The sequence below is a fragment of the Phascolarctos cinereus genome, unplaced genomic scaffold (assembly GCF_003287225.1).
Source record: "Phascolarctos cinereus isolate Bilbo 61053 unplaced genomic scaffold, phaCin_HiC Scaffold_5;HRSCAF=322, whole genome shotgun sequence".
Taxonomy (NCBI): Eukaryota; Metazoa; Chordata; class Mammalia; order Diprotodontia; family Phascolarctidae; genus Phascolarctos; species Phascolarctos cinereus.
In genome coordinates this window covers 404843553-404857715 of record NW_027555958.1, presented here as the reverse complement: position 1 = coordinate 404857715, position 14163 = coordinate 404843553, and the positions used below count along the sequence as shown (strand labels likewise).

At 37.5% G+C, this 14163-nt stretch overlaps 1 protein-coding gene across 2 annotated transcripts in view; it reads left to right on the top strand.

Moving 5' to 3' along the window:
• The first annotated feature begins 10160 nt into the window (after positions 1-10160).
• The window catches only part of DHX9 (DExH-box helicase 9), a 39661-nt gene continuing 35658 nt past the window's right edge, over positions 10161-14163 (top strand). Inside the window, exons 1-4 of one of the 2 annotated variants that reach the window (XM_020984370.1) lie at positions 10161-10302; positions 11779-11910; positions 12569-12709; positions 13873-13978. In XM_020984370.1, the coding sequence (XP_020840029.1) occupies positions 11800-11910; positions 12569-12709; positions 13873-13978 (358 nt within the window). In that variant the 5' untranslated portion in view covers positions 10161-10302; positions 11779-11799. Of the gene's footprint in view, positions 10303-11778; positions 11911-12568; positions 12710-13857; positions 13979-14163 lie in introns of both variants that reach the window. The other variant, XM_020984369.2, reaches the window with a different exon arrangement.

Here is a 14163-nt window from a genome sequence, read left to right as displayed (position 1 = left end):
CAAATGCCAACATGATATTCCTAAAATGCAGATCAAAGTGCCACTTCCCCACTTAAAAATCTTCAGTAGCCCCAATTGCTTCAAAGAGGAAACACAAAACCCACAGCTTGGCATTTCAAGCCCTCTCTGATATAGTTGCCTTCTTTATTCCATACCACTTTACCACTTTTCTTCCTAAATTCAGCACTCTTGAATCCAGTCAAATGGTCTCTTCCTTACAAATGTTACTCCATCTCCTCCTTTGGGTATCTTTCCACAAGTGATCTCCCTGTCTGAATTTTGATTTAACAAACTTTACCTTCCTGAGCCTCAGGTTCTTCGTTTATAAAATGAGGGAGTTGGACTGCATGACCTCTGAAGTCTATTCCACTTCCATATCTAAAACCTTATGATCTTATTAAATGCCTGCTGTGCACAAGGCTATGGAGAGGGAAATAAGAAGGCAAAAAAGGAAACCATCCATCTGGGACATCCATTTTATGGTGGAAATAAAACTTGCACATAAGTAAATACAAAGCATATCTAAGGAATTTCAAGAGAGAAAAAGGCAGAGAGCAGGCACCCACACCAATGAGCCATGATCTCAATTAATTATTAAGCATCTACTATGGGCCAGGCTCTGTGCTAAGCAGTGGGGATACAAAAAGAGGCAAAAGACAGTTCCTGCCTTCAAGGAGCTCACCATCTCATGGGAGAGACAACATGCAAACAACTCAGTACAAACAAGCTGTGTATATGGAAAATAGGAACTAATTAACAGAGGGAAGGCATTAGAATTAAATGGGATTGGGAAAGGCTTCCTGTGGAAGATGGGATTTTAGTTGGGATTTAGGAAACCAGGGAAGGCAGTAGGTAAAGATGAGGAGGAGAGCATTCCAGGCATGGGGGACAGCCAGTGAAAATGCCTGCAGCTAAGAAATGGAGTGTCTTGTTCCTGGAAGAGCAAGGAAGCCAGTGTCACTGGATGGAAGGGTACATGACAGAATAGGTGGCAGGTAATAAGATATAAGAAGTGGAAAAGTAGGAGGGGGCTAAATTGTGAAGGGCCTTGAATGCCGAACAGGATTTTGTATTTGTTCCTGGAGGTGGTAGGAAGACACTGCTGTTTATTGAGTAGGAGGGTGACGTGAGATAGAACCTTCAATTTAAGTAAATCATGGTGATGGTTGAATGGAGAACAGACTGGACTGGGGGAAACCTTGAGGCAGGCAGACTTACCAGGAGGCTATTGCAATAATCCAGACGAGGTGATGAGGGCAGTGTCAGAGGAGAGAAGGAGGTGTATTCAAGAGATGTCCTAAGGATGACACCTAGGTTGCCTGTCTGAGGAACTAGGAACATGGTGTTTCCCTCTAGAAAAGTTGGGAGGTGGAGCTTGGTTGGGTTTTTTTTTGGGGGGGGAAGATAATCATTTCCCTTTAGGAAATATTTAAGATGTCTACTGGACATTGAGTTTGAGATATCTGAAAAGTAGTTGGATAGACAAGATCGGAGGTCAGCAGAAAGGGTAGAGCAAGATTGGTAGATTTGTGAATCATCAGCATAGAGGTGGTAATTAAATCCATGGGAGCTGATAAGATCACCAAATAAAGTAGTACTGAGGGAGAGAAAAGATGGCCCAGCACAGAACTCAATGGGGCACCTGTGGTTAGAGGAATGAGGATCCAGCAAAGGAAACTGACAGTGGTGAAATAAGTAGGAGAATCAGGAAAAATTGATGTCCTGCGAACTTAGAGAAAAGAAAGTCTCCAGGAGGAGAGGATGATTAACAGTGTAAAAGACTGCAGAGAGGTCAAGGAAAATAAGGATTGAGGAAAAGCCATTCATGGGATTTGACAATTAGGAGATCATTGGTAGCTTTGGAGAGAGCAGGTTTGGTGGAATAATGAGGTCAGAAGCCAGATTATAAAAGAAGAGAATGAAATGAAAGGAGGTGGAAGCATGTATTGTAGAAAATTTTTTCAAGGAATTTAGCCACAAAGAGCAGAACAGATATAGCATGATATAGCAGGAATGAAAGAATCAAGTGAGGGATTTTTTCGGGGATGCTGGAGACATGGACATGTTTATAGGCAGTAGGAAATAAGTCAGTAGACGAGAGAAAGCCTAGTGTGACAGATATCCAGTACCCAAGCTTTTAAGGAAACCAGAAATACAAGAAACAGAGGTGAGGAAAGAATGTATGGGAGATCATTTGCCTTCATGACTTAGCAGCCTCCTACCTTTCCAGTCTTCTACCTGCCACATACTCCATCATGTACTCTGACCCAATGGCTCTGGCCTCCTTTCCCTTCCAGGAATAAGACACTCCTCTCACTCCACCTCCTAGGAAACAAGTCACCTTCAAAACACAGTGCAGGTGACACCCCCTAGACACTGGCAAACCAACCCTCTTAAAATTGCTTTGTATATTATACCAATTATAAAGGGCATTAAATGCTAGGCAGAGTATATTGAATTTTATGCATTTTTTCAATATACCCAGGCAGCTAAGTGGCACAGTGGATAGAGTACTGGGCCTGGAGTCAGGAAGACCTGAGGTTAAAATCCTGCCTCAGTCACTTACTAGCTGTGTGGCCCCTCAGCAAGTCACTTAACCTCTGTTTGGTTCAGTTGCAGTAAAATGGGGATAATGACAGCACTTACCTTGGAAAGTTATTGTGAGGATCAAATGATATTTCTAAGTGCTTAGCATGTTGCATGGCATGTAGCAGGCTCTATATGAATGCTTATTCTTTCCCCCCTTCATTTTCTAGTTACTAGCTCCTTAATTGCTTTTGTATCCCGATTAACTGGCATGATACTCTTGCATATAGTAGGTGCTTAATAAATGTATATTTTTAACATGCTTCTTTTTAAATAAGTTTTTATTGATGTCTTTTGTTTCTTATATCACCATAGTTAACAACCAAGTATTCCTTCCCTTTCCTCTCCCAGAGACCCATTACATATAACAAATCGTATTTTTAGAGAGGTAAAAAATAAGAATACGATTGATCAATACATTGAAAAATCCAAAAATGTTCAATGTGTAACACTTATGGATCTCCCACTTCAACAAAGGGATGAGTTAGGAGTATCCTATCATATTTCTTCATTTGATTCTTGCTTGAACTTTATAATTTTGTTATATTCACTTTCATTTATTTTGGTGTTCTTTCCATTTACATTGTTGTAGTTACTGTGTATATTGTTTTCTTGGCTATGCTTTCTTCATTCATGTAGAACGTTCCATTCTCTATATTCATCACATATATAATTTCTTATAGCACAGTAGTATTCCATTATATTCACATAATATAATTTGTTTAGCCATTCCTCAGTTGATGAGTATTATGTGACAGTCTTTGGACACAAACAAATCTCTCCTGGAAGGATGTAGTGTTCTCTTATTGACCCTTGCTTTCTACAACTGGGCTTATAGTGCCATACTCCCCCAGTGTAGATGCAGTTGTCAATAGGTTAAGTTCTTGTTTGGGTACCTAGTTTATGTCTAATGAAAGGCCTTGGGGTCAGCCAGAAACCTGGGGAAAACAACATCTTAATGAGCTTGGGTGCTGAGAATAACATGTAAAACAATGGGAATCAGTTCAGTGAAAAGCTTTATTATGAACAATGGGGAAGAGGGGGAAGAGGAGAGAGGAAAGGAGACTTTACATACAAATCAGGCATATATACTAACAGAATATAACTTACTTAAAGGCAGCACTGCTTTCGGGAATGCAGAGAGAGACACCGGTCCATTCAACAGAAAAGGGATACTCCAACAGGAAGGTGTGCTCCTGCTGGAAGAAAGGATGTGCTCAAAAATGCCCTTCTAACAGTGGGGTTCTTATACTCTGATTCTGGATGGTCTCCCTGGAGCTGGCTAATTTGTATGTCACAGGACAGGGCAAAATATTATTTGAGGGGTTTGTTATCAGTGAGAAAAAAACAAGCTGGTGGTAGACAAACTATTATCTGGGGGACACAGTTGTACTAAGCTTCAAAAATATTATTGTCAGTATTTTTCCATGAGTACATTCTATAAGCTTACAGCCTCCTTAACTGGAGAATGTCACAATGGCCTCAAAACCATCAGGCCCAATCTTATAAAAATGGTTTCCATGCATTGATTCTATAACCTAGAGCCTCCCTTAAGAAGACATCGTCATGATGGTGTTAAGACCACTAGGTCCAATCTTATAACAATGAGCATTTATTTTGTTTTCAATTCTTTGCTATTAAAAAAAAGTGCTGCTATAAATATTTTGGTATATATAGAGATTTTCTTCTTATTGATAACTTCTTTGGCATATAAGCCCAATAATGGAGTCTCTGGTTCAAAAGGTATGAATATTTTATTTGCATGGTTTCAAATTGCCTTCCAAAAATGGTTGTATCATTTCACAGCTCTACCAACAATGTATTAGTGTATCTATCATTTTATATCCTTCTAATATTGACTATTGACATTTTTTGTCATTTTTGCCAATGTGCAGGATGTGAGGTAAAACCTCAGGGTTGTTTTGTTTGCATTTCTTTTATTAGTGATTTAGAGGAGTCTTTCATGTGGCCTTGAGTACTTTGCAATTCTTCTTCTTCCCCCCTTCCCTTGAGGCAGTGGGATGAATTGACTTGTCCAGGGTCACACAGCTAGTAAGTATCAAGTGTTTGAGGCCAGATTTGAACTCAGGTCTTCCTGAATCCAGGGCCAGTGCTGTATCTACTTAGTCATCTAGCTGCCCCACTTTGCAATTCTTCTTTTGAGAACTTTGTTCATATCCTGTAACCACTTAGCTATTGGGAAATGACTATTAGTCATTATATATATACATATATATATATACATGTGTGTATACATACATATATACATACATACATATATATACATATATATATACATGTGTGTATACATACATATATACATACATACATATATATATAGTATACAGATATACACACACACACACACACACACACACACACACACATATATATAATATGGCTTACATATATCTTGTCTACCAAACCCTTGCCAGAGAAGTTTGATACAAAGGTTTTTTTTCCCATTCTATCCCTTCCCTTCTTATCCTAGGTGCATTAATTTTATCTGTACAGAAGCTTTTCAGTTTCATTTAATGAAAATTATCTATTTTATCTTTTATAATTGCCCCTATCTCTTGTATGGTTAAAAATACATCTCCTACCCATTTCTCTGAGAGGTATATAATCTGTTTCTCTTCCATTTTTTTAAAATGGGGTCTTCAATATTAAGGGCACATAACCATTTTGAATATATTATGAAATATGGTATAGCATGTTGATCTAAGCTTAATTTCTGCCACCCTTCTTTCCAGTTTCCCCAGTAGTTTTTATCAAATAAGGAATTCTTTTCCTAGGTAATTTATGTTTTCACTTTATCAAACATTGTGTTATTGAGTTCCACTATTACTGATTCTCCCTTGTCTAGTCTACTCCATTCATCTATCTCCATATTTTAAACAATACCAGATGGTATTGATGACTGCTACTTTATAATACAATTGAAGATCTGGAAGTGCTATTCCTTCTTCATTCCTATTGCTTTTCATCATGTCCTTGATATTCTAGATCTTTTATTTTTTTCCAAAAGAATATTTTGTTATTTTTATCAAGTTTTACAAAATATCCCCTTAGTAATTTGATTGGCATAGCATTAAAGGTGTAAAATTAATTTTGACAGCATTATAGTTTTTATTATGTTAGCATGCCCTAGCCATGAGCACTAAATATTCCTCCAGCTGTTTAAGTTCTTTATTTCTTTAAGCAGCACTTTGTAACTGAATCTGTACACGTTGTTTATATGCTTTAGTAGGTCAGTCTCCAAATATTTAATTCATTTTGTAGGTATTAGGAATGGGATTTCCCCTTCTATTATTGTTTCTTGGATTTTGTTATTATGTAGAATTGCAGTTGATTTTTGAGGGTTGGTTTTTTTTTTTGTAGCCTGCAATTTTGCTGTAGCTATCAATTGTCTCAATTAGTATCTTTGCTGATTCCCTAGGATCGCCCAAGTATACCATTATATCATCAGCAAAATAGGGACAACTATTTTGTTATCTATTTCTATGCTTTTAATTTTCCTCTTGTCTTACTGTTGTAGCTAGTGTTTCCAGAACTATATCAAATATTAGTGGTAAGAGTAGGCATCCTTGCTTCATTCCCATGTTTATTGGAAAAGGTTCTAATATATCCCCCATTGTAGATGATGTTTCCTTTTGGCTTTAGATAGATGCTTTTTATGATATTTAAAAAAAAAAAAGGTCCCTCTATGCCTATAGCAAGTTCTGTCCATAATGCCCCAACCCTTTCTTTTCACTGTTCCTTCTCCTGGACTCCCACTGTCACCCCTGTTTCCTTTTGAACATTTAGAAAGAAGTCTTATACTGATATTTCTACTGTCACTCTGTTGCTGTTGCTTTCCTTCGTTGCTGCAATTATTCATTCCTCCTGCATTTCTGTTGTTTGGGGGTGTTTGAGAAGCAAATAATCACTTCAGATTTGGTATTCTTTTTAAGAATGTTTCAAACACCTCTTTATTATCGAATGTCCATCTTTTTCTTTTATGATTAAGCCAACATTTATTGTGTAGGTTACCACAAGTTGCATCCTGAGCTTCATTGCTTTTCAGAACACACTATTCCATTCCTTCCTGTGTTTTCTGGTGAGTACAGAATAGTCTTGTGTTACCCAAATTTCTTTTCCTTTGTATCTGAAGATCTTTCTCTTGATCACTTGCAGAACTTGTTTCTGAATTGAAGTGTCAAATTTAACTACTGAGTCTTGGAGTTTGTAGCCTTGGACTTTTTTTTTGGAGGTGACCAATTTGTGGATTTTTAAAATTGATATTTCATTTTCTATGCTTAGAAGGTCTGGGCAGTTTTCTTCTATTATTTCCTGCATTATAGTATTGAAGATTTTTTTTGTCCTATTGTGTTCTGCTAGGAGACTTATGATCTTTAGGTGGTCTCTACATGGGCTGTCTTCAAGATCAGTATGTTTTTCTTACATAATAGTGAGCATATTTTCTTTTAATGTGATTGTTTTTTGCTTTTCTTCTTCTAGATTGTCTTTCATTTCTGTATATTTGCTTTTCCAATCTATTTTTCTCTCTTTTGTTTCTTTGGTGATACTTGCCATCACAGATACTAGTTCTCCTATTCTGACCATTATTTTTACTATGCAAGCCATAAATTCTGCTTTCCTATTTCTCTTTTGAACCACTCAGGAGCAGGGTGTTGTGATTCCATGTTCTCCTTTACATTCCACAAGGTCTTCTATCTCATTAAGTGTTGGATCATTTTTCTTTGTTTCCTAGTATTTAATCATAGATGCCTGAACTAATTTACTGTATCTAAAAGCAATGTTTCCTTCTGTTGTTTATGTTTTCCTTGTTGATTTATCTTCTTATGTTCATGGTCTTTGAGTTTTCTTTTTCCTGAGTTCGTTTCAATCTGAAACAGCTGAAGTTGCTTTATCTTTGGTACATAATTTCTGTTTTAGAGAGGTTTAAGAGGTTGTAGGGATCAGAAGAAATGTTTTGTATTCCATCTTCAACCTCACTTCATTCTTGATTTGCATCTTTCTCCATCATGTGATATTCTGCATTATCTTTAATAGCTAGCATTTATATAATGCTTTAAGGTTTGCAAAATGTTTTACATATGTAAGATGACTGGAATATGCACAGAGTGGCACCATGACATGTAATAGAAATACTTTGGAAAATTTGACCATACACTGACATTCTGAAACTGGTACTGGTCTATTAACCATGTGGTTAAGAGAAACCTTTTTTTTGTTTGGCTGTGTAGCTAGAACTGGAGATGTCTCCAAAAAGGCCAGAGTCAAACTGGAGTCTGACCTTTTTAAAAATATAGTAGTATTTCAATATAATTGGTTTCCATTGTAATCCTATGTATTTTATTTTATGCATTTGAAGATATTATTCTGAAAGGGGCCCATAGGCTTCACCAGTTTGCCAAAGAGGGCCCTAACCAAAAATGGTTAGGACCCCTGTTCTAATCCCATAAGAGTCATCATACTTTATTCTCTCTGCTTGAAGAGTTCCAAGGAGAGGGAATCTACCACCTCTGGAAGTAGCTCATTTCATTTTTAGATAGTTATAATTATTAGGAAGTTTTTTTCTTCCATCAAGCCTAAATTTGACTCTTTCTAATTTCTACCCATTGAGCCTAGTTCTGTTCTTTGGGGGACAAACAGCTCTTCTAACCAAATAGATCAGTTCACAGCCATGCAAAATATTATTAAAATAAAATTTTTATTGATAGCTCTTATTTTAATGCTGCTTATATTTCCCAATATATAGGAAGCCATCCCTTATAACAAAGAATAAGAGGGGGAAAATTTGGGAAAACTCAAAAACTTATCAAAAGTATCTATATAAATATGCAATATTACATATATATAGTCCCCCATCTCTGCAAAGACTAACTATGACATATACTATCATTAACTACTCAGGCACCTAAGGCAACAGGTTTCAATATTGGGGGTTAATCAAAAGATCAAGCTTTCTTTGGTTCCTCTCAGAGTCTATTCTATGAAACTTCTGGATATAGGGGTTCTCCACACTAATATCTAGAAGAAAAATGTGAGTGAAAAGTATATTTTTTACTTATCACTATCTCTTTAGCCTAAATAAGCGTGAACAGTAATGTACATTTATTTAGCTTTTATAGTGAAAACTTTTTTCATAGAAGTGAATAAATAAAGTGAATAAAAATCATGAAAAATAAAACATAACTAGTTCATCATGATTATAGGATGTGATAAAAAGAATTATAGGACATCTGAAAAGATAATTGTTCTCAGAGTTGGCTGTTATTTTTTATACTGTCTTCATTTTATTTTCCTTGATTACAACTCTTAAGAGCATTTTGCTGGGGTTTTGTGTCTGTATCATAAACTGACTCTACGACATTATTCCTTTTATTGCAGTTACAATGGTTTACAGTATTTAGTAGATGTTTAGCAGTAAAGCCCTTCACAATTTATCTCCAGCCTATCTTTCTAGGCCAATTACACTTTACTTCTTCTCAGGAACTTGTATGTTCCTGTTATTTGTCCTACTTGCTGTCACTTAGTACAAGATATTTCATCTCTTGTCTCTTACTCCTGGAATGCTTGTCCTCTTCACCTCTGCCTCTTTTAAAGGATCAGCTTAAAGTGCCATATTCTCCAAGAGGCTTTTCCTTTTTTCTTCACTAAAATCAGTCCATGTTTATTTTGGTATATTTTGTATTAACTTAGCTCTGCACAAGTTTTTACCCTCCCAGTAGAATGTAAACTCCTCAAAGGCAGGAACTATTTTGTCCTTGTCTTTCCATCTCAAGCACCTAGAACAGTTCCCAGCACAGAGTAGGTCCTTAACACAGGCTTGTTTTTATATAACTGAATTGGTCCCTTGAAATATGTGGGAAAATTCAGTCCCATGAAAGAGACGTCCTGATGTGGAACCAAAGGACCACAATTAGAATCCTTATTCTGCATCTTTGGCAAGTTTCTAAAGCCTATCTATGCCTCAGTTTCTTTACCTGTAGAAATGGAGAGGGGAAGGGTAGCCTACTTCATCACTAAAGTTCTTTCTGTTGTTAAAATCCTAAAGTTACTGTTTTTGCTTGGGAAAAAAAAATCATGAACGCAGGAGATTATCTGGTTCAACCCTCTCGGTGTGGACAGAGGAGGAAACTGAGGCCTAGCTTGCCCAAGGTCACGTGATGAATTCGCTGCAGGGCTGGGCCTGGTACCCACGTTGGCCTTTTCCTGTGCCTGTGTTCTTTCCACGAAAAATCCAGGCCTCTCTTCGCACAATACGTGGCACGCAATCTTATTACAGGCAATCTTAAAGCTAACAAAAAGGCCACAGTGGAAGCAGTGAGACTCAGGTCCGATGTCCAAGGTCCACCCCCAAGGGAGCGGCCACAAACGGACATCGGCCCCACCTCCAGAGAAATAACGGGCTCTACCGAGCGATGCCCCGCCCACCCACGACGATAGCTTTCACTATTGGCTTCGTTCTCCCAATTAGCCCCGCCCCACCCCTGCGCCTTTGGCGTCTTTGGTCACGTTCCCCGCCCCCCATACCACTTAAGCGCACGCGCAACTTTTCTTTCCGCTTCCCGTCTTCCGCTGCAGTAGGAGCCATTTCGCGACGGGCTGCGCGCGGGTGGTTGTGTGTGTTTGTGAGGCCTCTCTGAAGGAACCGAGCCACGCGCGACTTTCGGAAGAGCAGCACTTGGAAACACGGGGAGAAAGACGGTAAGAAAGGGGAGTCATTCTTGCTTTTGGACGTGGTGAGGATGAGTGGGCGAGGACTGTTTTGGTTTTGTTTTTTTTTTTTTGCTTCTCTGCAGTTACCGCTTTGTCGGTAAGCGCGGGTGAGGGGTGGGGGTGGGGTAGCCTTCGCAGAGTCCCGGATGTTACTGTGCATGCGCGTTCTCGTGCCCGCGCGCATGCGCTGATAAGGAACTTTGCTCACGCAATAAAGTAGCCTTTTTACAAACTCAAGTTTGTGTGAGAGAAGTGGACGAATGTTTTGGGGATCAGGTACCTTTGCTGTTTACTCGTTCTCCCAGATAAAAACTCAGACTTGTGTATTTTTAATCTCATTATGGCCCCGGACCCCGTTTGTTTCCATGAGTTCCTAGTCTCTATAACATACGCACAGTAACAAACTCATAGCTGTGATTACTGTCACTTTCCCACTTCTTTCTCAGTCTTGGTCGTTGTGTGCTGTTTGTTTGTTTTTTAATACATGAATATGACCCATGATCCACTTAAACAGCATACGCTTTTTTAATCTTTAGGTCAGTAGGTTTAGTTTTGCAATGGGCCACACGTACGTTGGTCAAGCTCTTTGTTATTAATTTTGTAACAATGTTATGGGTCAAAAGCCCTGGTCTCCACAGGTTTTGTAGCTAATCAGATACAAATGATAATTGTAAGACCATGGTGCAAATGTTCTTTACCGGTAACGTAAGAAAGGCATATTTCTCGGCATCTTCAGATACCTGTGTTTTGGGGCCAGATTTTTGGCATGTAAGAAACCATTGTATCGGTTATAGTGGAGACCATCATAAAAATATTATTTTCCCAGAAGAAAGCCTCTTATATAAATTTCGAATTTACAAAGAAGCTAAAGGATGATTACTTGTAAGCTAATGGGTCATAGAGCTGGAAAAAGGGATCTCTGAATGACATCTAATTGAGTGCCTCCCTTCTCCCCTGAGCTTAAAGTGATTTGCCCAAGGCATCTCAGCCAGAGAGAAAAATTAGATCCAGTGTCTTTTAGTATAGAATTCTCAATTGGCAACTTTGCCTCTGTTCATAATATAAAATGATGTACCATGGGTATCCTTTTTCTGGTTCCCCAAGCACACTAAAAATATTTCAATAAATGTGTTTCTGATGACTCAGGAGTGTGAAAGGGATGGGACTTCTAGTGTTACACTGGAGGAGGAGCTTACTAGTTGTCTGGCATCTGTAGTTTATGTACTTAATGGTGTAAATATAATATTAACTTACTAAATTTGTGCATAGACTTTACCTTAAGTCTTAAGGCAAAATGAAAACACATAGTTGGGTGACAAAATGCTCTATATACATTTTTTAAAATATGCCAAGTTTATGTTTATTTGTGTGTTAAAGTACCTTGCTCTCTTTGTGTAAGACAGTGATATGCATTTCACTGGTGTTTTGAATTTATTTACATTTTTGCCATTTTTTTTCCTCAAGGTTTAACAAGACACTTACATCATGGGTGATGTCAAAAATTTCCTGTATGCATGGTGTGGGAAAAGGAAAATGACTCCAACCTATGAAATAAGAGCAGTGGGGAATAAGAACAGACAGAAATTCATGTGTGAGGTACTAAATTAATACAATTTTGATTTACGTGACCTATGAGAAATAAGGTGTCTGTTCAAAGAAGGGAAATCCTATCTTTAAAAATAGTTAAAAGAAAAAGTTAGGAAGTGAGGTGGGGTGGGGGTGGGTAAGGTGTCCGTCCTGTCTGTGTCTGCTTGCTGAACTGTGTATTGGGATACCAGCTTAGACATACTTAAATATTGACCAGAGACTCCCTTGTCCATACCAATAGGACAGAACAAGGGAATTGAGACTAAGGGAAGTGGCAACAGTCTTTCAGCTATATGCTAAGTTGGTCTATTAAGTACTTCGAGAGTTAGAGACTTCTGATTATTGTATACATAAGTGCTTGCTTTAGTAAGATACAAAGGAAGCTTTCTTTCACTGAATTATCCAAATTTTGCTACTGAATATGCTAATATATGAGTAGAGGATCTAGACTCTATTATAGTGTGGTAATTTTTCCCCTAGCCGAATGCTGTGCATGATTATTTAAGCACTTACACAGTGGATTTATGTGTTTGCCAAGGATTTGTAGAGAGCTATTCTAGAGATCAGCTATTGTTAGCATTTGCTAACATCTGGATTGTTTATTATCATTATATTTATTCTTTATTCTTATTATTTATTCTCTGAAGTAATTTTTTTTCTGTTTCAGGTTCGAGTGGAAGGTTTTAATTATACTGGTATGGGCAATTCCACCAATAAGAAAGATGCTCAGAGTAATGCTGCCAGAGATTTTGTTAACTACTTGGTTCGAGTGAATGAAGTTAAGAGTGAAGAAGTTCCAGCTATTGGAGTAAGTATAAAATTACTCTGCCCCAATTACATGGAGAAACTCTAGGATACTAATTTTGTCTACTTTCAAGCATTTAAAAATTTTCCTTCAGATACTTTAGTAGCATTGCTATAAACAGCAGCAGGGTCCTGAACTAGGTTTCAAAAGTTTTGAGTTTTGTTCTACTTCAGTATTTACCTGTTTTGGGATCTTTAGGAAATCCTAAATTCCTCTCTTATATTTTACACATTACCAAGACAATGTTTATTAAGAGCTTCAATATGAAAAAAATGAGTTAGTAAAAGGTACTTTTATTATGAACAAAATAATAATCCTTTTTTGGGTTTTTTTGTACATACTAAACGTGGTTGGGGATAAACATTTGTTCCATTCTCTTTTAACTGTTTCCTTTTTGTTGATACTTAAGTATCTTTCTTAAGTATTGCCCCTCTCCATCTTTATTAGTATAGTTGTCTTCATTATCCTCCCAAACACAACCCCTTGCCTAGCTTCTGTTTCCCTATGTGATACCACTATCCTTCCAGTCACCCAGAGTAGAACTCCTGATATCATTTTTTTACTCTTCTTTTTTCACCCTTACCTCCAAACTAGATTCTGTCTATTCAGTATTTCTTAGAATATTCTTCCTTTACTCTTAACATACTATAGCATTTTCTAATTCTGGGCCTTACCTCTACTTGCCTGGATTAGTTATTGTAATAACCTCCTAATTATTCTTTGCCCTTTCTAATACTTTCCTCACATTACTAATCCGTTGATCTTTCTCTGTACCATTCTGATCATGTCACTCTGAGCTTGAATACAAGGCAGTGATTTTTATATTTTGAAATCTCTTTATGGAGTGGATTTGGTCTTGTCGATTACATTAAAGTGGTACTTTAAAGAAGTTGCTTTTTAATACAATAGATTATCTCAACTGACCCTCCCCCCACCCCCTTTATCTTGTAGCAGTTGCTAACTACGTTGAGGGATGAAGAAGTGTCCAGAACGTTAGTCTTCAAGATACTGTACATAGTTAATATTGTTACCAGTAAATATAACTAGGAAAAGTTAAAATTTGTCATAAAAATTAATCACAAGAGTTTTCTAAGCCAGGATTTTAAGAGATTTGCTATTCCTTGTGAAATTAGAGGCACTTAAATTTATAGCTTTCTCTTCTGCAGATAGCACCCCCAGTTACTGATACAACTGACTCAGCAGAGGGTGGTGGTGGAAATTTATCATCTAGTTTGGGAGGACCTCTTCCTCCTCATCTGTCTCTCCAATCAGGTAAGGGTCATAAATTTGTATGTATGTATCTTCTTCCCTTATAAGAATACTCCTTTCTCAAAATGTGTCTATTACTTAGAAGGACAGCAGATAGGGTAACAATTGTGTCTTAAGACAGTGAATTAAGGATTTTCTGTAAGACAGGGCCTAGCATGGTGCTTTATACACAGTAGTTTAATAATAGA